We start from the raw sequence: 25,717 nt of genomic DNA, 5'->3' as shown, positions 1-25,717 counted from the left end.
CAATGTGATTCTCTCTTTGTGGTCCCCAATCCACTTGTTAAATCCCTTGTGTTTGCAGATTTGTTCTTCAAACTAAGTCTTTAATGACTTAATTAGAGTCAGCATCTAGTGAAATTAAACCGGTATGTCCTAAATAGCTTGTTTTTCTTTTTTGCAGTCAGCTCAGCATGAGAGTCCATGCTGCTGAGTCTATTACACAAATGCTACATTAGTTGGAGTCATGGTTAATGCCATACGTCTGCAAATCTCATGTCTTATTTTTCCTCACAGCGCATATACAGTTGGTGGAGAGCTGCAGGGGGAAAAAGTACATCGAGAAGGAGAAGAAGAAGCTTACTTGAAATTCAGCAGACATTTAGATTGAGGTTGATATAACCCTGGGGGCCCCAGCTATCTCATCAAGTTTTAGAACTCGTGGTAAGAGCAGGCACCTGGAGACCAGCCATTTGTCAGACCTGAGAGCATTTGCCTCGACAAGAGAGGAGAGTATTGCTCCCTTTGTCCGGAGACATACCCCATGAGGATGTTTGCCCAGACCAATCAGACTTTCATCAAACTCCATTCTATACAAGTCTGAGTGAGAACTGAGGGTACCCCACAGCCCGCGAGCTGTACACCCTTCTTCCATACATGACTGGGCGACCACCTCTTCCCTGTGGCTTGGAAAAAACAAAATACGGAATTAAAGATCATAATCGCTGAGAATTTTGTGATAGGTTGGAGCCGAGGAAGACAGGAGGAAGAAGTGTTGGCAACCAGGAGGATTCCTCGGGATGACACGAACCATAATGATTCGGAAATGGTTCATGGGATCTTGGCTGGGCTGGCAGCTGATGCCGGTCGCAGGTTGTTTCTCTTCACAGCGGTCTGCGTGGGCAGACCTACAGTCTGTATAAACCACCAAGATAAACAGTTTAAAATAAAGATAATTTGATTTTTATTGCTCTGAATGCCTTCTAGTATTAGTATCATTCTTCTTATACTTTTCAGTTGAAAAGTCCTCCAGCACTCGACTAGGCATTCACAAGTTTATTCTTGCCCACAAATCGATCACTCTTAAGCCGGGTCACTGAGGTCTTGACAAAAGAAACTCTCTCACATTTCAGCCAGCCTTCTCTAAAAAGCTGCCCAACAACTCAAGCAGTTCACCGCGATGACCTTTGACCTCTGTGTCAACTATGTTTTGGATGATTACTTACCTTTAAACAGTGGGTGAATGCGAGCATGTGATTCAACAAGGAAACAGACTATCGGTGACCACAAAGACCGAGTCAAGAGTGTTTGCTCTGTTTTTCTCTCACATTTTTCAGCCTTTTCACCTCCTCTGACTATTTTATAGAGATGGAGTACATTTAAAGGGTATTTAAGGTGGATTTTTTTCCGGCAGGGCTGATTTTCTCTCATCCAGGTCAAAGCGGCAGAGAATAAAGTCGGTGAATGTAGACCAGTCTTTTGCAGAGTTGCAGAACAGTGGTATTATTTTTAAATTTAAAGGTCTTGCTAGCAAGGTTTGGGTTGGGAGTCGATGTTACCTCACAGTACAAGACCTGATTCAGCACTGATATATCATGTTTGAAATAAACATGCTGCAGTAAACATGACACTAATTTCTAAAAAGCCAGAATATTTAGTATTTAGTATTAATCGATTCTCATATTGACCTGCTTTCAGTTTCAGAGACACCAGAGGCAAAAAGCAGGACGAAGAAAGAGATCACAAAGAAAGATATCACAGTGTAGGCGCCACTGAATCAATACTGTCTTGCAACAAAACCCAATATATCGCAGCATTGATTATTTGTTCGCACTTTTACAGTGATGTTTGCACATTTGGGAGGCTTGCTAGGACCAGGACATTCAACACAATCACATGCAGGGAAGGTTCCAACAAAAGACATTTTGGGCTGAAATGTCTGCAGTTAAGCCTCATTAAAAAGACCCTTAAAGAGTCGGCAGTGGTGGGTCTTCCTCCTGCTTGTCTACAAATCACATTGTCACTGTGTTCCTCACAGGGAGTCCATTTTTGTATTATCTCCGTCAGATCAAAAGATCGCAATTGTCTGAAACTTTAAGGAAGATTCTTTATGGACAGAAATACTAAATCCATCTCATATCAACCTGTGGGGGGGTTTTCTGCTACAACCTTATTTGTTCCGGTATGAACAGTACCTTTCAGTGGCTCATGTTAGCTAGCTAGTGTAAGCAGCCTTAAGATAGAAATTTTAGGATGATAGGCTCTTCTCTGCACGTGCTTTACCTGTTCACATTTGATATTATCCCCTAATTGTACTGTCATTTGTCACAGTGGCCACTGTTCGGCAGAAGTTTTAGCCTGTTGCTGTGAGTATGATATGCAGTAAATGAGTTGGCTTCCTGGTGAGCGAGGAATGAAACAGCGGTGAATTATCTAAATTGCCTCTGCAGTTTTCTCAGCTTTTGACTTCCCTCTCTGCTTATTCTGTGGTCAGTGGCTTTGCTAATGTGCACCTCCTCCCTTCAGCTATTCATTTATATGTATGAATTGAACATTTGGTGGACATTGATTGATACATAAGCAAATGTACACACACCTGCCTTCTGTTCAAACCACTGAATCCCCCACCCCGTCTAATTGAGCTGTGAGTGGAGTCCAGGTGGAAGCCATTTGAATTCCCTCTGGTCGTGACCATTGTGGTTCCTTGTGACACAGTCGTACCTCTCATTTCCAGACCATTTGCAACATATTCTTGCCATCGGTAACACTCATTCCACAGTCATTATGCCACCTCGACACACCGGAGCAATTTGTGGTCAAAAACACTAGTGCAGATATGCAGGACCAGATGGAAGGCGGAATTAACATTGTAATCAACTCTGTAGAAAGTGCATGCGGCATGATACATAATGTATTGCACATTAGGCTAGCCAGGGGTGCTGTGCAATTCATGTTTTAAGATTTCATTATATTCTGTGCACTTGGCTCAGCATCAGATAATGATATTGAAATGCATGCGCCATTGGGATCAGTGTTATTGACACTGGAATTTGCTGTACCTCTGATTCGGCAGCTGAGCTGAAATTGCTGTTGTTGTTTGCGTCTATGGTGTGTGTGTGTGTGTGTGTATGTGTGTGTATGTGTGTGTGAGAGAGAGAGAGTTTTTTTTTTCTCTCTACCTTCTCAAATCTGGCAGGGCATTGGGAAGTGTCTATTGGAAAATTATGCAAATACAGTTAGTAGGAATACAAACTTGAGGGAAATTGAGACCTGAAAGAGTCAAATACAAATAAAAGGAAAAATAAATGGAGGGTTTTTTTCTCAAGCAGATGCTCTCCATACGTGGCTCAGTTAGGTACAGGCTGTGCTGAAAAATGATAGCAGTAATTAGAAAAATGGCTTGGTTCGGCTTTGTTTCAGGTGTGAAAGGGTGCAGCCTGTATTGTGTTTCTTTGTGTGCAGTGGAGCTCATGTTTACAGCGCTTCGTGAGGTCTGCAACCGTCCTTTGGCCATATGTCGTCCATTTTAAAAATGGTGCAGGGGTTTTTATAATTGCTAGCCAATCACTGAAAGCAATTATCATCTCAATCAGATATATTTATAGCTTCAACAGAGTTTGTTCACAGTCTGCAGCCATGATACTGCATGATAGAATGCTCATAATGTATGCTAATAGCATTTATATAAAGTTTACCATAACATAAAGTAACGTAACAAACAACAAAGTTAGATGTTGAGGCTGTCGTTAGTTCTGTAATTACAATCAGCTTTAGGGGGGCTTGAATTTATCTCAAGCTGTGATGATTTATTGATGAATCAATCGAAAAGGAAATGTCAACTATTTCCTGATTTTAGCTTCTTAACACACTTTGGGTTTGGGGACATTTTCATGAGTGTATGTTTTGAACATGTTTTTCAACTGATAAAATAATCGTCAGATTAATCTATGATGATGACATCAGTCATCAGTTGTGGCCCTAAATGTTTGCACCAAATTAAGTATTCCAGTAGACCCTCCTGGTGGCTCTAGTAGAAAAGTCATGAGGATATTGTTGGGGCATCATTACACTCTGCTGTGTGGGTACAATAAAAAGCAATTTGATCCCATTATCACACATTGTGAGGAATCATCCTGTAATCACCACTGATCAAACTCCTAACAATCAACACAATAATTGTGGAGATATTTCACCAAAACACTGATGTTCAGGTCTTCACTGAGGTCAGTTAAATTAATGAATGAGAGGACCTCGTTTCATGTCGATCCATGGTACGGGTCTGGCCCATAGTTGCAGGACTGTACTGATGAGGTCATGTTTTTTTCATCACATATCCATCAAACCCATAACCCTGTCAGCTTGTATTGTTGAAAATTGTTCTAGTCAGCATAACACATTGGTTATATATTGACACAGCTGTCTGAAAAGGAAATCCATACAGATCTCTGGATTTACCTTGGAGGTCACAGTGTTTCTAATGTATATCCCATCGTATCTCTGTCTTCGTCATATGGCAGTAAGAGCTGTGAGTGCTTCTGCAACATGCACGCTGCTGTTTAGGCCACAGCAGTCATGTGATGTGCTGCCAAAATCAAGCCTGGCCGCGGAGTGACTCGCAGTGTTTATGGGCACGGCGTTCCAATCGCTCTGAGGCAGGTGATTAATGGCCAACAGGTAAGGTTGTCATGGTAACCTGCCCACTAAAGCAACAGCCGCCAAAGTGAAGCCTGTACGTATTTCACTCGCGCTGCAATTCATGACCTTCAGATATCAGCTGATACCCCTTCTACTTTACGTCTTCATCTCCGTCCATGCATCCTTTTCATCCGTCTTTTGTATTCACCTCACTGATTTCCCTTTTCTCTCTTTCTGTCCTCCTACTCTCTTATCCATCCCTTACCATCCCTCAATCTCTTGCTCCCCCCTTTCCCCGATTCTTGAGAGTCCATCCCTCTCTCTTTCCTGTCCTCCCTATTTACCCCACCTCTTCCTCTCTTTCGTCCTTTGTCTGGGACCCATTTGTGCTGCATTAGGCAAGATATGCCGAGAGAGAAAGAGAGAGGGAGGATAGAGAGGAGGAAGACGGGGAAAATGGATAGTGTCTGAGCTTTGCATTATAATGGAGAACTGTCTCAGGGCTTTAAAACGACGCATCTATCTGCATTCATTCACCTAGCTGTGCGTCCGCTCAGGACTTCCTGCCTTTCTTTCGCTCTCTTGTGGGAATGTATCCCGTTCCTATGGTGTACTGTTAAATATTTGTAATGGTAATTGGTTTTATTTGTTTTGCAGCTGAGGTTTTTATTATTTTTATTGTTTGTGCTAGTAATTTCCTGTAATGGATTGCGTTTGTATTGTCCTGCAGTTGGGAAGTGTTTTGTGTGTCAGGAGGTGTTGCAATGCCTTTTGCGCGCATGGAAAGGAAGAGGGATGGTCCCATTATTTAACCCAGGCCATCAGTCACACTCAACAAGCCTATCATATAGGGCCATTCAGAGACTGTGGTGGCTAAAGTTAGCACTATTATCTGCCTGTCACTGGCTAGCTGTGTTGGGGTCCCTCGTGGAAAACCAATTGTGTGAGTGAATGCCTCGCAGCTCACGTTGTCAAGCTCCAGGGATGCGAGCAGTGCCTTTAAAGAGCAGCACTCTCCATTTACCTTCAGGTTTTCACACCTTTCAGCTCGCATTAGAAAAGCACGATTTTGATATTTCTGCTGTTTAGCGCTATAAAATTGACCGCTCAATTTTTAAGGTTCGAAAGCTCGACCGAGCGGAAAAAAATAATCTTCACCTCCTCGGAGGAAAGGATCATCTCGCTTTTTTAATCATCGCTGCTCATCTCCTAAGATTTCCGAGTGAGTGCTCGTCAATCAAGCTGTATGCAGACAGTGTGCCTGATTAATATTCATTTTATACGAGACACTTCATTTACATGAACACACTGTCTGTCTCATAAAAATTACCAAGTCCTCCCCACTGCCGCGATAAGCATCTGGACATGAAACAGTTGAAAATCTGAGACATGGTACTTAACCCGGAAACAGGATCGCACTTCATTGCATAGTGTTACGTGGGAGGGCTTAAAGCAGGCGTGACTAGTAACATCATACTTACTGTGCCCCCATCAGATAACACTGAGGATCAAGTTTCACTTAGTTTCACAGGCATTGTATGGAACACGTCAGGATTAATCATCTTTGGTTTCCTCAGGTCAGGCAGTGACAGATGGAGAAATGCCCCGAGGCAGAGCTACAGAATTGAGCGTGCTGCATGTGAATAAATCCATCTCCATCATTAAAAAGCCTCGATATGAAAATGTATAGCCAGTGAGCAGACCTCATATGAGAAGATGAGTGCTGATTAAAAACATGTTCAGACGTGTTCAGATACATTTCAGCGGCCGTTAGGGATGCACGCAGGCTCGGAATGAAAGCCTCTTCATTAAAATCATATCAGTACAGCTGAAGCCGAGTACAATTGACTTTCTTCGGCAAGATCTTTGCTAATCAGTTAATTGATTCAGTGACTTTTCAAGTAAAAATGCCAAACCTTCCCTTGTTCCAGCTCCCCAGCTGTCAGCATTTGCTGCTATTCTTTGTGTGATGTTGTGGATTTTGGACAGTTGGTCAGAAAAATATAATACTGAACTAAACTTATTGGCAAATAGCTGCAGGTGTGATCAGGCGATATAATGAAATACTGAGTGAGGCAGCAGAAGCTAGGCTGTTTTTTTGGGGGGGGGTTTGGTTAATTACCTGTTTAATAAATGTGGTTGTATTGTGGGCAATGTTACAAATCAATAAGCAGGGATGCTTATGGACGGGCTGCAGCTATGATTCATTTCATTATCGATTATAACTTTTTAATCTATAAAACCTTAAAAAACCTGAAAGCCTGCTCATCACAACTTGACTCAATTGTGCAACCGACAGTCCAAAACCTAAAGCCTCTTCATTTGTTATATGATGTGACGAAGAATGTATGAAAATCCTCACATTTAAGACGCATTAGGATTTCATGCACTGCAGTTGATATGTCAGGATCGTCACATCTTTTCAGAGTGGATCAGGGCTCAGTGATGCTGCGCAGCAATCACAGTGGAGAGACAGTGACTCATATGTAAACTACCAGTTGTGTATTTAAGAATGAAAAGCATATGTAAAAAGCATGCAAAACCAATGGCGTACTGTATTTCACTCCTGGCACACTCTCAGTCGAGCTCTTGGTAGGAAGAAGGAAAGAAAAGGAAGCTTTTTTACAGGCTGGCCAGGCTGATGTGAAATATATAAAATGGCCTCCAACAATTTTCCGTGACAGAAATGACTCTGTAGCCGTGACAGGCGGTGCAAAAATCCCCCCCCAAAAAAGAGCTGTGTATATAATGTTTTTCTTTTATTCGGTAGAATGTATTTAGGCTTCCAGCTCGGCCCTCCAGAGGTTTTTATTTTCAGGTGTTGTGTCATTGACATAGCACAGTCACACATCGTTGCCTAATTGCAACATAACACGTTTGACTCTCACCCAATCCGAGGAGCACAGGAGCGTTATCGGTGTCAACATACTGTAGCGGGAAGGTGTTTAGTAGTAAATCAGCGGAGCCAAACATCTTCTTCTCAGATTAATGCAGGCATCTTCAACACCTCTCCAGAAAGGTGTTTTTGTCATCTCCACCATCACCACACGTGAATAATGCATTTATATTTGAGCTTGTTGCACATGTATGAAAAAAGACTCATATATATTTGGCATTTTTAGTCTGAATTACTCTCTTTGAATGCAGCCTTAATTTTGGATCAAACTAATAGGTTCCATTTCCCTCATCGGTCTTTGCCTCCCATTTGTCTTTATCTCCAAGTCACATGACTGCTGCGAGACAACAACTGCTGCTGTTACCTTCTATATCACCCGACTCCGTTTTGCTTTAACTAGATAGAAAAGTCAATTAATTAAATCTGTCAGGTTTCATCTGAGCCGCTTTGGCAAGTGCAGGGTTCCTAAAATAACAAAAAAAAAAAAAAAAAACACAGCATCATCGCTGATTAGAAAAAAGGTTGCAGGAAACAGCGCAGCAGTAATGAAGAAGTCTCCTTGATGTGGCTGAGAACAGAAGCCGCGGTCGGTGCTGCTGGGCCCGCTAAATGTTGGCCAGCTTATCTAAGGGAGTTATACTAAATCCCCCTCAGAACAAGTACCCTTGAAACGTCAGCACCATAATGTATCATAAGGCTCCTTCTGGAATACAAGACGAGTTGGCAATGCCGGACTACTGCTCTGTCTTTTTTTTTCTTTTTTAACTTCCTCCTTTTTTCAGCATTGAACAGGGTCCAAGCCCCTCTCATAAATATGTATTTTATGTTTTTGTGGTCCCTGTACCTAAGCCCACATGTTTTGTTTTTTTTTTTCTTTTTAATTTTTTTTCTTGAGAACAAATTAACAACTGTGATAGTGAAGTGTTTTTCTTTTTATGTGATTATTTCTAAGCAACACCTGTGCAAGTAGCTTCTGCTTTATCGGCTGCGCTGTGAGATACGGTGCACTGGAGTCTCACTCTCGCACGTACACATCACTTGCCGACTGTATATTCACACTGTCTTCACAGCCTCTATCTCCCTCTACTTCCTGATCCTGATTTTTTTTTTTTACATTTTGTGTGACAGTCGGGGTGCCAACTTGCAAAACAAAACCCATATGCCAACAATCCTCCCATGAATGGATGATAGATTGTTTGATATATGTATTTCAACATGCCTCCTTTTCAGTCCGTTTGTCTGCCACTTATCTCAAGCTTGTCCTACAATATAAACCTTCAGGTCCAATTTGCCTTTGTGACAATGTATATGAATGTGATTTCTCCTGGAATTATATGTTTTTTGTCACAGGAGTCATCTTATTTGATGTCATAATGTATTTAATTTGGCTCTCCTGCACCTGTCAGCGCTGTTTACTCACAAGGATATTTCTTTGATGGAATTCACTCCCTTACACTGCTATTTTAATGTCTTTAAAGTCCTGTCACCATATGTATAAGTATATAAATATATATATCCAAGGATTGAAGTCAACAATATATCAGATGTGGTTCCGATGAGTTGTTAAGGCTCTAGCTTTTTTTTTTTGTTTTTTTTTTTTTTTGCTCATGGCCTCCTGCCAAGACTTTACTGATGAGCACACGACCATAACCTCCTAATATTGCCCAAATGGTCTGTTTATACAGAGTCTCATGATAGGCTTGCTGCCCTTCTCTTTAAACCCATTAATATCTGCTCAAAAGAGGAGAAAAATCTGATTAATCTAATGTAGGATTTTCTTTAAAAAAGAAAAATAAACGGGGGATTAAGAGAGTTTTGGGATCGGGGGAGAAACGCCACCAAAGAATTCAGTGCGTGCAACTCCACGTGTTGAAAAACATAGTGTTGGTATGATTTGAGATTTTGATGTCAGTCGGCTTCTCCCTCCCCCCAGTGGCTTGTCCTTTGATGCAGTGCTCACGTTTTGACCTTTTGTAACTAGATTTTCTGGCATCCCACAATGGAATTAACCGGCTGCAATATTAAACCCGGTGCGGAATGCCTAATGTGCAAGGGTTAGCGTTGTGTGTGCGCTCTTTGGCTTGTATCATTTTGCAGAGATTATATTTCTGCCGCAGATCATGGTTGATGGTGGATAACAGAGGGGTTTGGATTGCCTAATCATTAAAGCAGACTTAACCTTAATATCATGATACGGGTTTGATGGGGATAATCTCATCAGAATATAGATGGAATATAAGATTTCTCATCATCTGTCGTCCCTCACTTATGGGATTTGAAGCCATAAACGTCCGCTTACTGTGTAGTTTAGGGGAAGACATTTTCATCAGAAGAAAAAAGCTCTAAATAAACAGTCTAAACAAATACATTTTGTGTTTTCATGACTAAATGAAGAAATAAACTGACCTTAAAGGACTGCACAGCTTCATCATGTCATACATTGTTTATATTTGGCGGACCCTGCCACCTTTCTAGCTTCTGGGGACCTGATTTTCCTCTGAAAACAGCTTGTTTATTCATGTATGGAAAAGACAGATATTTCTTGAGACTGTTTGTTTGTTGCCTCCTTGATATTATGAATATTCTGAGTTTGTAATTCCTCTTGAGAGAAATTACATAGTGCCCCTATTATATTGACACATTCAGAAGTGTAAATCTCACAGCAGTCACAAGCCAACACCGTGTAAATCACATGTGATGTCTGCAATTAATTTGATCTCAATGATGACTTCATCCAGCGTCAGGCATGCACTGCTGATGGCTCTCCCACGAGCTTTAAAGGAGGTCAAGGTATCTCCGGCTCGTTCGGCTCTTCAGAGTGTAGCTGTTTAGCCATTTTGTTGACTGGAATTTTGGAGCGAAGCCTGAGAGCACAGTAGCTTTTTCTTAGCCCGTGCGGGTACATACACAGGTGCAAAGACTCAAACTGTGAAATTATGGTACATGCCCGCAGGAAGGGGAAAAACACCGCAGAGATTCTTATGTCGGTTACCATCAGCTCTTGCAATAACACACAAGGTCTGGAGCACATATGCGCGTGCAAGGACAAACATGAGTAATACGGCAAACACATGCATAGTTCTCAAAATCCCAAAGCAACGCGCGCTTCGTCGCTCCCTCCTTGTCGCTCTGTGGGAGTGATTTGTTGGTAAGGTGGGGGAGTTAACACATTGACGAGCAAGCAACCACAGAAAGTCCAAAAATACATTCAGTGGTTCGCACTGCCTTCGTGTTTGGTTGATCGCACCCGGTATGAGTTCAGATGACTGGAGACTGAGCAACTTGCACCCAGTCACTTGATGACAACTTGAAGCCCACAATGCCATAAGGACCGCACATGAGGATGATAAAGCTGTGGTGCATCCATCTGTTGCGGTTCTTTACTGGAAAAGACGCCCATTGTTCCTGTAAATGAACAAAGAACTCATTTGCCTAAAAACTTCTGCACAGCTAACACGTATGTTTTTGTTGGTTTTGTTTTTGCCTCTGACAGATTTTCGACAGCATCTGCAACAGCAACTGTACTTGTGGTCTTGTGGGAAGAGTGGCGCGGTGGAGGGAACCGTGCCATAAAGGAAGCACCCGATTCGGGCATTCGCCAGCAAAAGACTGACCTCAACTGGGACCTTCAGCAGCGGGGCGGTAAGAGGAGGAGGCCATGTGGACCGCACGCCTGCTTGTCCTCGCCAGCCTCTTCGCACCAGCCGCTCTGGGTGAGTTTGTCTGTGCGTCTGTGTTTGTATCCATGTGACGTGTGTAGATGTGAGCGCAAAAACACACCTCTTGTATTTTGTGACTTGCGTAGTTTGAGGCTGTACCAAAATGTCCTCCTCTTGCTATTTAAGTGCCAGAATCTGTCAGACAACTGCGATAAAAGCCTCTGACTTTTTTTTGTCAGTCGTCTCTTCGGCGTCTATCTCACTCCTCTTGCTAATTAGCAGTTTTTTACTCTCTAAATCCCCTGAAACTTTTTTTTTCTGCACTTTTCTTATTTGCACTCTCTGTCTGTTTCATTCTCTGATTTACTACCTATTTTTAGATCTGTCCCTCTGTCTCTTGTCTCAGTCTCTTGCTCTTCTGGCAATTGGAAAACAAACCAAAATTACTTTCAAGGAATCATTAACACTGCTTTGGCTTTGTGGCGGTGCCTTGTTTAGGATAGAGGGACCTGCAGGAGGAGAAAAAAATGTGTTTTGTCATTTCACGCATAAAGATCTTCAGATTAAGTTGCAAAGTCTTTCTTTTCCCCTCGTCTCTGTAACCGGAAACCGCTGTAGATCTGCATCGTTTCTCTTTTGGCCTTTGGTGGATTGTTTCAAAAACAGACTAAATGAAGTCATTTAAATTCAGACTAAAAGACGTCAGTAGGGGAGGTCGGGCTGTTTCTTTGTATGAAGAAGTGTGTGTGTTTGTGCGGATGGGGTGGTTGGTCACAGTCAATGACGGTTTAATAATATGGGAAGTGTGGGGAGTGGGATACAGCCCATAGAAGTGTTAATTTGATATGGGTAAAATCATTATGGGAGATTTGAAGCTAATTGAATAGTTTTTGTGCTGCGATATCTTCGCAGGACGGTGACTACTGGGCTCACTAACGCTAATGAACTCCTACTTTCCTGCCTCGTTAGTTTTGCCTTAATGCTCAATACGAAGAGGTCAGGGGACAGCGACACGTCATACATCTTCTTTAGGGAGATCTTTTGAACAGAGGTTGAGACATTATGGAGAAGCTTATTTCATATTAGTCAGCCAAAAGAGCTACAAGCACGGAATATAGAAATTGAGGGTTGTATTTTGAAACTAGGACTGGAATAAAGAAATCATTTTCACTGTCAAACCACCAAATATCCTCGGTGTTTGTCTGACTGACGATGTGGTTACTGCTAATTTGATTGGTTCAATATCTTTTTGGTTCATAATAATGCGTCAGCTCCAATGGCTACATTATGCAGTTAACCAGCTGGGGACTGATGTTTTTATGCTCCACTCCCATCTGTGCGCTCCCAACGAGCCTCTCTGCGTTAATTCCGTGTCTCGATTGGAACCATTGAGTAACATACGGGGGCCTGAGGTCACAGGGCTCCCCGTTGTTGAGTCAGGCCATTTGCCAACCGGACCCTACGGCTAAAGCTAACTAGAGCCCCTCCTCTCTATAATGTGGTGTCCTCCGGAAATCAGCACTAATGTTGGCAAGCTAGGCTGACGAGTTTCCTCTTTCCTCACAGAGACTAGTTAGCCTAGCTTTCTGACGCACTCTGTCTGAGTGGAAAAACAAAATAAACAGCACAATGGATCCTTCCAAATGTTGTATGGAAAAGGACAGACATCTTGTATTAACCTAATTTTGCAATTGCAATTGCTGGAGTATTGACATGTTAGGAGAATTCACCTTGCAATCCACTTTAAATCCATTCAGTATTAATCTTACAAACCTGCTAGGTGAGATGTAGGTGCGTGTTGCCCATACCCAAACATACAGTTACATATTTAACTATCTATTGCTGACCAGCACAATTTAGTACCAAATGTACACAGATTTGCTGTGACCCTCTATCCAGCCCTCTGTTAGGAATGATGCACAGGCACATCCGTGCAGGAAGCATATAGCAGACAGCCTTATTGTTTTAACCTCTCGACCTTCTATTTGACTAGCATTGACTCTAAAGTGCTAAAGTGTACAACAGATGTGTCAGTCACACAGAATCTCCTGACCTATCCATGTGGATCTTCAATGCAATGCAATGCATTTCAATCTGCACTTCCAGACATTATTCTTGGGTTTTCATAATGTGTTTGAGGAGATACACGCTGCCCTCTAAATAAAAAAATCTATTGTCCACAAACACCATCGAATCTGAAAGCACTCAAGCATATCTTTGGGTTAGGGAAATGCATATTGATGCTCCATTTGGCTGGGTAAACCCTAACTGGAGGACAATCAGCCTCAGCCAATTAGAAAGTGTCACGGGGGATTGATGTGAAGTGGTTTAAAGAAGATATATGTCTGTGAAATGCTCCTGAAACGTGTCCACCATAGACACCATGTGCCAGTTGTGGTTTATTTAAGGGCCTAAGATGTGTTTTAGCATGTTTGAGCCCGTTTACAACAACAAATCTTGCACACTTCACATTAGTGCAGTATCGCTTCCAAGCATACCATAGTTTTCTGAATTTATGGTATGATTTTCGCATCTTCCACACTGCCATTGTGTTAAGCTCATGATGGGTTACAAATGGGCTAAAACGTGCAAAAACAGCTTCACAGTCCTTTAAATCAATCATTCTACTTCTTTCCTCATACCCAAACAATCAATCACTCATCGATCCCGTAGGACTAGGTGACATCAAACTGACAAACCAGCAAGTGGTGTGGCGGTTTAGTGCTCTAAGTAATGAAAGAACTCTGCATATGAGTGTTTTGGGCGTGACATCCCGAATAAATAATATGGTAGTTTTATTAATAAAACGCAATCATTTAACACCCAACCCAACCTTGATGCTATAAGTGGACACAGCCAGATGTTACCAGTGAATTGTTCTGCAGCTGGGAAAGCAGCAGTGGGAATATTCACTGCGGTGTCATTGTGCATTTTTCTCCCTGAGAGTGTTGGAAACGTGTACTCCAGGGGATGCTGGCCTACTTTGGGATCTATAGCCCCTTTTGTCTAAACACAAGTCAGGCACAGGCATGCATGGGTGACTGGATTCAAACACAAGGAATAGCACTCTATCTATTGACACACATGCCAATATTCCCGTTTAATAATCACATGTGTGTAGACACTTGCGTGGCGGTGTGGGCTGAGAGTCCGCATTTGGAGCTTCACAGCATCCTGTCCTTTCGTGTCTTTATCTTTATGTCAACACGTACCAAACTGTCTGACACTTTACTCTCAACTGAGGAAAAATGAGGAATATTTCTGGACAAGTGACACAGCAGCGTCATGAAAAAAGTCAATGTTAGAACGCACCCTAAGGAGTGGTGGGGGATGTGTGGGCGGACATATGTGTGTTTTTGTTTGTGTGTTTGCTCATGCATCAGCTTCAAGTTTCCTTTTGTTTGTGGTGTGTGTGTGTGTGTGTGTGTGTGTGTGTGTGTGTGTGTGTGTGTGTGTGTGTGTGTGTGTGTATTTGTGTGTGTGGAGGTATAAGTCTTGCAAGATTAATAGAAAGTTCTATCACAGATGCAGTCACTGGGTTGACAAATAAGTAAAACGCATCCTTGTCATTGTTTTGGTAACGGTGAATAATAATGGAGAAGCAGCGTCCAAAACACTCAGGCCACGCCTGAGCAGCACATTAATCATGTGTTTCTGTGCACATAAAAAAGCTCCAGGAAGGATTTTATATTCATTCCACTTAATACTACCCCATGGAATCTGAGACATAGCGGCTATAATGGATGGTGGCTTGTGGACCAATCCAGCAGACGAAAGCGTGAAGTCTGACACATATTTTTCATGGTCAGATACTAGTGCATACATCAAGCCGGGAAGCAGATCACGTCCTGCCGGGGTGGGATAGGTACGTAATGAGGGATGGAACGAGACGGCCGGGCAGATGTGTGCCGACACATCTGCTTAGCATATGTGTGTGTTTGTGTTTTTTTTTTATTCTAGCTTTCTGAACAATGACAGGTAAGTGGCAATTCTGCATGAAAAAGGTACATGTAATATCCATCTTGTGTTTTCCTTTCATTTTCTCGGCATTATCCCTAGTTTGTAAAAGAAATCATGGTTTCCCGGTTTAAGGGAGGATGAAGAAAATGGACAGGAAAGACGGAACCTGATGGAAAAAGATAAAAATGATGAAGAAAATGAGCTTTCCAATGTGATTAGTGAACAGATACCATCAGTTGGGTCACATTACAGGAAAGCTACTATTGCGGGGAGGGGCAAGGCTGAATTCTGATAAGAAATATAAAGTAAATTTGAAATGAAGAAAAGAAGAAGAATCCAGTAGCTTGCACAGCGTTGAATCCATGCCAACAATCACCTCACAAACACCTTCCGCTGCTCACGTAGGGCCATCCGCATCAATATGCTAAGGTTAGCCTTATCTAACCAAACAAGAGCATTAAACTCCAATGTCAGTCTCAGTGTTCCCGTACCCGATCCACTTAATTAATCTCCTTGTGCCAGGGCACCGACTCCATCCGCCAAGGCATCCCTGGATTTGCCTAATTTGCTTAATTAATTAAACAAATGATTTATTTGAGCTCATATTTCAAAGCGGGAGAAAGTTCTTTGTAGAGCCTACTGAGGCATGTACTGTTTTGTTGTGACTGTGAGATGCCTCTTCAAGCATTGAAAATAAGTGGGCTTTGGAGTGGGTGGATGTCAATCATTTATTTGCAGCGGCATAATGTACGGGCAGACACACCCAGTACCTCAGTGCTGCTCGTAAATTATGTGCACATTTGCATGCGACGTAAGATTAAGGAAACATTGAACAGTGTCTGTGTTTTATGAAGGTGAGGAAAGGGGATGATTACCGTACGATGACTCTTTTCTCTTTGGTGGAAGTAAACAGAAAAAAAGTGTAATGACTGTAGGTTTTGTACAGCCAAATTGTCAATGAGACGAAAACAGGCCTTTTTGTATGTTACAGTTTGAGGTGCAAAGTGAGTGGGAGGTGGAAGGCTTAAAGTCGAGGAAGTGAGCCGAGAGAACTTTTTTTTTGGAGTGTGCGCCTCACCGTGACTGCAGGTGAGGTGCAGTTGAACAAGGCACTTAATCTCAAATTAGTCCAATAATGGTTCCTGGTGGTAGGCAGGTGTCAGGCTGAGCTCCAATTTTAAACACAATCACATAACAAACCTATTTTGTCATTACCACAGCGGGTTTTAAAGTGTTTCAGGTCAGTACTCAGTTCTTTTAGATCTCTTACCAATTATGCACCGTTCATATCTCTTGTGCACACGAGTGTACCGAGTCTCCGTCTGTCTTTTGTTTTGCATTATTATGGCCAGGTATTGTGCTCATATGGACAATCTGCATACGCATACAGTGAATGACATTTACATATACAGAAAATGAACAGCTAAATTACTTCATACAAAACATATGTTGTGCTATAGCTGTGTGACAGTGACTTTAAATCATAAGAAAGAAAATGAATAAATAAATGAAATGCTGAAAAAAAACAACCAGTTTATTTTGTTTTAAATCAATTAACAAGCCTACAAGCATCTGCAGCCACACTGTGAGCAAAGTAAGCTAAATGCTGTCATGCCAATCCATAGAAGGTAATTTGTTGTGTGTTTACATCATTAATGTCATTAATTATGCAGTTATTCAGACATAAATCAAAGGTTTGGACACATTGATGTCTGACTGAGTTCCTACCACTCATCCTGAGGGGGAGCTGGATGTGTATGATCTCGTGGTAATACAGCCAATTGCTTTTGAGATATTTCTGTCTGGACCAAAGTAGTGGACTGCTTGACATCGTCATTCCCAGAGCCGCACCGCTCTGGCTTAAAACCCTTATTTCCAGCCTCGTTTGTGTGTTTGTTTTGTTAGAGCTCAGTGCTAGTTGTGCAAGGTAGTGCGCCTCATTCAAACTAGATGAGGGTTTGATAATGCGTACAACATCCCTCAAACCGGCGCTTGGAATGTGGAGTGTTCTGCACATACTGGTGCAATAAATGTCAAGGCAAGGCCACAAAAGCACTAAACAGACGAAAGGCAGGAACACAGCTTGTACCCGTTGACATTAGCCCGTCCCTGGTGCACGGTCACTGCACTTGATCTGTGCAGGCATGAAATTATAGCTCCTGACATGATGATAAACATAATTCAGTTTAGTCTGAGGCTTGATTTATTGTATTGAGCACTGGAGGAGTGTTCTGCATAGAGATCCACAGATATCTGATCTAATGATAGAGCAATTTATCCCCTGCAACATGTTCGGTTAAATAATTTTGTTACTCGACTTCCACATAAAAGTTTGATTGCTTTGAAAATGGTTTTGATGATGTTCTTAAAGACGCCTTGGGTTTAATGCTTCAACAGATCTTCTTTTTTAGTTGCCTCTCTTTATTCCTACAAATGGATTATGCTTTTTTCCCGTAAGCCACACAAGGCTTCCTGAAAATAGATAATAGTGTTGCACTTATGGAAAAAATTACTTCGATTTTATACCCACCCTTAGGGTGGCCTCCACAGCTGTCATTTGGATGCCAGCTTATTCCATAGCCTCTTCCTGAATGCTAATTTTTCCTTGCTTTTTGTATAGCAGTTTTACCGGGTCTCTTGTTGTCAGGACAAGCGATGTTATATGAAAAGAAGTACTTTAATTTAAAGTAAATAAACTGCTATAAAAATCCACTTTTTTGTATTCCGTTCCAGTTCTCACTTCCCCGTTATCCCCAGTAACATTTTGTGTGGCATTTGGCATGGTGCTCAGAACTCCCCTTCCCTTTTTATGTTCTTCTGTAATGAGTGAAAAATCAATACCTGCTTGATATGGGGAATAAAAGAATGGCCTTTGCTGCCCATGGCATCCGTAGCGACTGCTTGACATTGCCAAATTGCTGTCAGAACTTGCAACCGAAGAGGAATGAATGACAGCAACATTAAGAATGGCAGGGTGGGGTTAAATACCTCTGCATGTTTTATAGGTGTGGGACCTGTGTATATCTTCCAAATAAATGAGCCCGACTCCCCATTCATTCTGCCCAGTTACACAGGCATAATTTGGTAAGCGCTGAATGATGCCATTTAAAGTGGACTTGCAGCTGGCCGAATGGTGTTTAATGAGGACAGATATTGACAGCAAGGTCAAGTGGCAGTGGATGCTGGTTTACATTAGGCCTGCATAATGGGCGCGTGTGCGGAGTGCACGTATATGTTTGCGGTGTCTGGCACAGTGGAGAGAGAATCGCTTAGTAACCCCACAGACCAGCTCACAGGGCAAAAATGGTGGGCGTGCGATACCACAGGGTTTCCCACACTGCAGAACAGCAGGGGTCAGGCAGTAATTTGGGGTGTGGGCGGAATGTGAGGAGCAGGAAGGGCAAACAGAAACCACACAGAGAGACAATGTGGCGACCTATGCTTTACTCAATTTGTGAAATTAATTACTTTTTCCTTCCCGAGCCACACGTTCTATTTACACGAGCAACATATGCTTTTTCATCTCTCGGCTGTAAAATATAAAATCCAACACATGCATGTAGCTGTTTGCATATGTGACATATTTGCATTCTGATGACACAGTAGGTGCTGAAAGACTGAGCAGATGATTGCATGTTGCAATGTAAGACACTATAGCGCTGTATATGCAAATATGTCAGCTTTGTAGGATGGGCGCCGTAAGCTCTGTTCCCACCGTAAGGCTTTCACAATCATGGTCGACAGTATGAGGGTGTGTGAGTGAGGCTGTCAGTCCTCTTGCCCACCCACATGATGAATAGTTACTGCAGCAGCATATGATGTTTGCCTCGGGGCTCCACTCTATGCATGTGTGCTAATTATTTAGATTAGAGTCTCTGCCTTTTTAATGCACATGTTGCTAATAAAATGCATTAATGGTTAGATCTTTTGTGTGTTTTTTTTTTTTGTTTTTTTTTTTTTAGCTTTAGCTGTGTAGGAGTGAAGTTGCCAGGCTATCTGTTAATGATGTGCATCCCTCCTTCTCGGATACATATTGAGGTCCAAGATCACAGATGAGTTAGTAATGCTGTGATAAACTGTAATGCAAAGCCCATTCGATACAATCTGAGTCAGCTGTGATAGCTTTCCTTTTCTGATCATTAAAAATGTGGCTCAACTTATTTCCTTTGTTTCTATTTCAAATACCGAAGCTTGGCTACCCTGCTACTGGGTACTAACCAGCCCAGCTGCAACAGCCTAATAGGTCGGTGTGTTTACTGGGGAAACTACAGCTCACAGTCTGCTGTATCAGCTCCATTGCTGGCTGGAAGCAAAACACAGACGCATTACCACCAGACAACCTCAGAACATAACAGTTAGGAAAGAGCACTCTAGCTAAGCAACCCTTGTCTGTTCTGTGGTGTGTAAACAAATAATCCACGTATTCCACTGACCTCCCTTCATCCCTCTGGTTGCTCATTGGACTGTTACGTCGCCCGGGGATGTGACCAGAGGATTATCAGAGCCACTGCAATCTTCATCAGATTTTTTTCAGCTGAAAGAAGGTCGCTCATTGGTTGCACTTCACCACTTTTCTCACATCCCCCATTGAAAATCAGGATTGTACATAATGGTGGATACATTGAAAATGGGTATGTGATTGGGGAACGTAGCCAGATAGCAGGAGAGTGCAAAGAGGAGTTATTTAGAAAGGTTGCTGACAGCCTCATCAACCCTTTTTCTGAACATCACACAGACTTTGGGTTGAATATGTATTAACGGGCTGAATCTCTGATTCAGTTTTGAGAATCGGTTGATCTTCACTCCTGCTTTTTATATCTGGCTTGCAATCTGGCTAGCTAGCTCCATCTGTGGCCATCCGTCTTTCACATCAGCGGGACTACTGATGTCATTGTAGTGTTTTTGGCATTGTTCATTGACACTGAGACCTGCAGATCATATGTCCAGGGAAGCTCTGACAGCCTGTGCATGCCGACCACAGCTTATTTCAAATGTGGTTTAAATGCTACACAGCAGCAAACAGTGAGCACCTAAACAACTAGTTCTCTACCTTCATTTGCACAGTATTGGCGGCTAATCTTGGAATAAATAGTCTTGTATTGTTTGGTGAGTGATTGTCGCTGTTCCTGGAGCAATCAAGGGTATTAGAGACCTGCCTTCTTGAATACAATTGAGAGGAAGGGGTGAAGCGGTACCAACTTTATTTGACCAAAAGAAGGAATAATTGAGAAACAAAAAGGGGCAAAGGATTAATTAGTTATTGTTCCTTTTGATTTCTTTTTCCTACCCATCACTCGAGCTATCAGGTTGAATTTGAATGTGTCCGTACACAGACAAAGACTACTAAAGATCTGATACCACTTCCCTCAAACTCAAGTCCACCACAGTGGGCCAATTATCAGCAAGATGGTGTGTGTGACCCAGCTCCCTCTTCCCTCAGCTCTGTCATCGAACAAAACAAGCATGCACAGTAAATGGTGATTTCATCCCAGCAAATCAATATGAAGTATTGTAAAGTCTGCATTTGGAGCACAGGGGTGGGGGTGAGGGGTGGGGATCAAATGATACCATGGCACAGATTAGCCCATGAGACCTTGAGGATAAGAGAGAAAGGGAGCGAGCAAAAGGGAGGTGGTGGTGGTGGGGGTGATACTGGAGATGGCCTTCAATATGGCCCAGTGGCCTTGTAGGGGAATTCAATACAGCCATTGACAAAAGAAGGCTTCCATTGTGGAGGAACCAGCCTCCTTTGGGAAGCCGTTCCATTTCCTTATTAATTGTGCTCTCATTAAAATAAAAGGAAGGGGAGAGGGGAATGGATAGCACCACAGTAATGGTAGCTCTTCAGCGTGGCCTTCTTGTTTGGACACATGCCAAGGTCAAGTAGTTTACAGTTCTGGTGCTTTACACTGGATGGGAAATACACTGTAGTTTATGTGTTTTATATACTGCACGTACAGCACACACAGATATGAGCACACATCCCTTCCTTAATCTTCATCTTCTCTGGCCCTCCTACACACGAGCACACAAATCTTCCTCACCGGCATCCACTACAGATGTACATTATCAAGACTCTGGGGGGCTCATCCTGGCCTCAGTCTCACACCACAGCTGACAGCAGACATGGGAGGAGTCGTCAGTTTAGGCCATGGATCACCAAACATACTCCCTAAAGAAGCCTGTAACTCTCTGCTTAACGGGTAATTCTTTTTGTACTTTTTGCCATCATGTCTTATCAGTTCAGCAGACACTGTTCCCTCTGAAGTCATTTATGAGATCTGGGATCTGGGTGACAAGTCTGATGGGGCAAAAAAAAACAAGCAGTCAAAAAGAAAAAAAAAAACTGTGCACAGAGAGTGAAAGTTGACAGTGTGTTTACAGCAGTTTGCTCACCTGACAGTCTGTTTAAAACCTGTACGATCCTCTCACCTCTCCTGATTGTTCCCCCTTTGGACAGACACATTCCTTGATTGCAGCTCTAAGCACTGCAACTAAAGTTTATTTGATATATTAATTAATCTGCTGATTACTTTCCAGATTAATGCTGTTTTTTGAGTCTATAAAATGCCCAGCACAGTCTCACAGAGCCCAAAGTGACATCTTCAGATTGCTAAAAACGAAAAACAAAGACTCTTTGTTTGCGATGATAAATGACAAAGAAAAGTGGCAACTTGCCTTTGAGAAACAGCAAATGTTTGATATTCATGCTTGAAAAAAATGGCTGAAACGATAAATCAATTATCAAAGCATTCAGCAGTTTCTTTTCCATCGACTAATGGATGAATCTCTAAATGTTGGTGAGTAGAGAGTTAGTGTATCTGATAACAGCAATGGCTGAAATACCGAAAATAATGCCCCTTTTTAATAAAGTGGACTTTCTACTCTCTTCACTTTACTCTGGGCAGTACAACTTAAAATTAAATTAGTCCCCAGCTACAATATTAAATTGAACATATGGTCATTTTTCTTTAATTCAAATGTAATTTCTACCCTATGACTCTCTGTGCTTCATTATAAATGAATCTGCCAAGTTCTAACGGCATCGTGTGTAAAGAAAAAATACAAAAGCCATTAATTATATGACTAAATGTGCATGTTGAGTATGACCTTCATCTGTTTTTTTTTATTACCAACCATATGTTTCATTTTTATGTTTTCCACTACTGTCTTTGTTTTTTCCTCTCCCATATGGACCTGCAGCTTTGTTACAAGACTTGTTTACGTCTGATGGCTCTCGAGTGATGAGGTGTGTGTGTGTGTCTGTGCTTCTGTTCAGCTCCCCCCATCTAAAACTGAGAATACCACAGTGAAGATGTCTTTTGTGGGGTGAGTAGGGGGCAGGGGCCGTAACTTTCTCAGACATCTCCCTGTGCCCGAGACCCCTACAAAAGACCAAGTGTGTCAAATGAGAGAAATTGCAGGTGCACATTCCCCAGTGGTGCACTCCCTCTTGCCTCCCCGGTTCCACACACATACAGTATTAACACTTGCAAGCACACACACACATTCTGCCTCTGCGATTACGGCCCCTCGTTTGGCGGCGGGAGGAGGCGGAGGGGGTTAGAAGGAGATCCTTTTTCACTCTGATAATACGCTCCTTTCTCTGCCACGAGATGGACTGAGGAACAGGGGTGAAACTGGAGAGGCAGAGCGAGCGATGTCATTCCACAGCGAGCGACGGCATCAAACAGTACTGCATGCCATTTTTATAGGCCGGCTGCAGATGTTTCTCAGCAGCATGTTAGCTCTGTGCGTACAATGGTGGGTATTTTGCGCTGGGGTCACCATGAAGTTCACGGGGGCCACACTTTAACTCAGAGGTCTGGATTTCACCCATGTTGCCTTTTTGACCCGTTTCTTGTGTCGTAAACGAGTCAAATGGAATGCGAGTACATTAAACACAGAGTGCAACTTTAAAAATCATGCTAAAGTTATAACATGCTTCTTATAACCATAAAAAATGTTCTGATTTATAAAGACTATGTTAAGAAATATACATAGACGAAGACTTGATGCCAAAAATGTCAGTGTTTTGTGTTGCAGAGATATCTACAGAAGTTAGCATGCTAACCAGCTAGCCCTGGTTCATCCTGTCTTGTAATACCACATCTGGATCACTAGCTAGATGGCTAACTAAGCTAACAGCAACAGCAGCTACAGCTAGCAGCAGTTACCAGCCACTCCTGTAACATGCTGCCTCCTCTCAGTTCGGAAGGACATTCGACAGGTCATCTTGCATATTGACCCCTTTATAATCCTGTAAAAAGAGTGGGTGCGAACTGTAGTATCCAAAGGTGTTATGCACCCTTTTATCGAGCCCATCTGAGTTTGCTTGAGGTACATGTTTAAGAAGAGTTTCATCTCAAATTAATGTATGCAGCCGCTGAAGCTTCTCAGTTCTCCACTGGCAGCTTTGCCAGATAAATTAATTGTTTTCTGAGGTGCAAGCCTGCCTCGATGTGATACTGTGTCACGCATTACGGCGCTACACCTGCTTGTGTGAAACCATGTGTGGCATGTTTTGCCCAAAATCTCGCATTCCTTCCCATCTCCTGCCTCTCACGCTCGTCACCGGATTCCAGCGTGCCACATGTTAAGAGTCGCGGCCAGATGAGTTTGATTGGTACACGTTGCTTCATACATATTCAGCGCTCATTATATCCGCACAATAACCCCGTGTCTGATACCTGTCATTTTGAATACAAGCAGAAAAGACGATCAAAGCAGATCATCACAGCTGTGTGTCTCGGATGCAGCGTAGCCACCCAGCCTAATTTCAGCAGCACTGCCTTGATTGCATACATGTGGAATGAGATTACGCCTCACTCTGTGGGTGGTTTGAGGAATCACTTTTTTTTTTTCACATTACCTCCATTTCAAACACTCGGATTCTGTGTCAAACACATCTCCTTTCTTCTCCTCACAACCTTTTTTTTATCTCGCTTTTCCCCTGTTGTTTTATCTTTCTTCTCAGATCCACCTTTACAGCAGTGTCACCCACACATTCCCTTTCGTCACTCCTGTTTCTTCGCTTCAGCCTATTGACTGGCGGCATGTCAATGCTTCGCTACAAGTTAGCGCCTTAGCCATTGTAACCCCACTGAAAAAACTCTCTGTATTGTAGAGAGCAGGGGGAAAACGATACGGCCTATGAGGCGGCTCGTGCCGTCCCACAGGACAGGCTGTGGCGCTGGGAGAGGATCGACATGAGATTGAATCAGTGCTACACCTTGCCGGTGATGTCGTAGCTCAGGCAGGAGGCAGCACAACAGAGCAAGCAGGGAGCCTGATTTAAAAGTTGTCATCCTTGAACGGTGTCTCGTACTGAGCGCGTAGGTGTGCGCGCCAGATAGCAAGACTCCCCAGGGAGGAACACCCCCCACCCAATGCATAATGTATTAGAGTGGGCACACATAAACACACATGTAAGAATGAACAAACCACAGGGGAGGGAACAAAAGAAGTGGGTCGCATTTAAGTACAGATACAGACAGCCTTTAATCTGCTGATGCCACCCACCACATCAGATTGCACCACCCTTTAGGTTTTTACAGTATATAGGCCAAACCCCCAACCCCCAACCCCCAGTTCATCTCACTGTTATCTACAATCATTATATACCTTTGAAATAAACCTATCAGGGATTTAGCTTAAACTAGTTTTATACTAGTTTTATCATCCACAGAGGGAATGAACATTTTTTTGCAATAACACTCAAATAAGAGTCTTTTTTTTAAGCATTTTTACTGTATGCTTGACTAAAAATGTTGTTTTTTGGCCAGCGCTTGATATTATAAATGCAGCTCCACTGGCACAAATAATTAGAGAAATAAGAAGTGATGTCTTTGTTAACCTAAAAAGAAAACAGATGCATATGCATGAAATCACATTTTAATTTTGTCATTTAAATAATTTCTTGTTCTTCATTATGTAAGTAAACATTACAGCACCAAGCTTTAATTGGTATTAATTCATGCTTTTTGGCCCTCGGATATTACACTGCGGTGAAAAAAAGATACACTCGCAGGAGAATGGGAAGGAGAATTGGCCAAGGTTTATTTCCACGGAAAACAAATCACCACGGTTTAATTTAGAGAGTTCGCTCGGTCCTCCTCGGCGAGGATACTTCTTCTGATAGAACAGAATGAAAACAAGTTCAAACAAGGCCGCTTTCAGAGCGAGCGCCAATTTCCTGTTTTATTGTCAAATGGCTAGAAATGGAAAAATGCTCATCCTGACTTCGCATCATCCCAAATTCCAAACAAGGCCAAATTCTTTATACAGCCTTCATGACAAACAGAAGACGAAATTCTACTTCAACATTTCATCAACAGCCAATATGCTCTCCTTGAACAGCTGCTTTTTTCAACTTGAAAAATAAATTTTTAAAAAATTTTTTTTACCAGCCTTCAACATGTTACTGCCTGTTGGTGTGTTTGATCGATGAGTTGCAGAGTTGTGGTCATTATTTTGCCACTGTTGACTGATTGGGGTCATCTCAGATTGAGTGCTGCTTTCACTATCATCCCTGTCATCTTATTGTGTCAGAGCAGAACGCTGTGACCAGTCTGGTGGCGCTCACCTGATGTCA

At 42.4% G+C, this 25,717-nt stretch overlaps 1 protein-coding gene across 21 annotated transcripts in view; it reads left to right on the top strand.

Annotated features, from left to right (window-relative positions):
* Window positions 1–25,717, top strand: part of LOC119027225 (adhesion G protein-coupled receptor L3-like) — a 211,437-nt gene that overhangs the window by 45,074 nt on the left and 140,646 nt on the right. For all 21 annotated transcript variants that reach the window (XM_037112192.1, XM_037112195.1, XM_037112203.1 and 18 more), the window contains exon 3: window positions 10,998–11,217. In XM_037112192.1, the coding sequence (XP_036968087.1) occupies window positions 11,163–11,217 (55 nt within the window). In that variant the 5' untranslated portion in view covers window positions 10,998–11,162. The remainder of the gene's footprint in view (window positions 1–10,997; window positions 11,218–25,717) is intronic.

Source organism: Acanthopagrus latus, chromosome 10 (genome assembly GCF_904848185.1).
Source record: "Acanthopagrus latus isolate v.2019 chromosome 10, fAcaLat1.1, whole genome shotgun sequence".
NCBI classification, from domain to species: domain Eukaryota; kingdom Metazoa; phylum Chordata; class Actinopteri; order Spariformes; family Sparidae; genus Acanthopagrus; species Acanthopagrus latus.
This window is presented reverse-complemented; position numbering and strand designations above follow the sequence as displayed.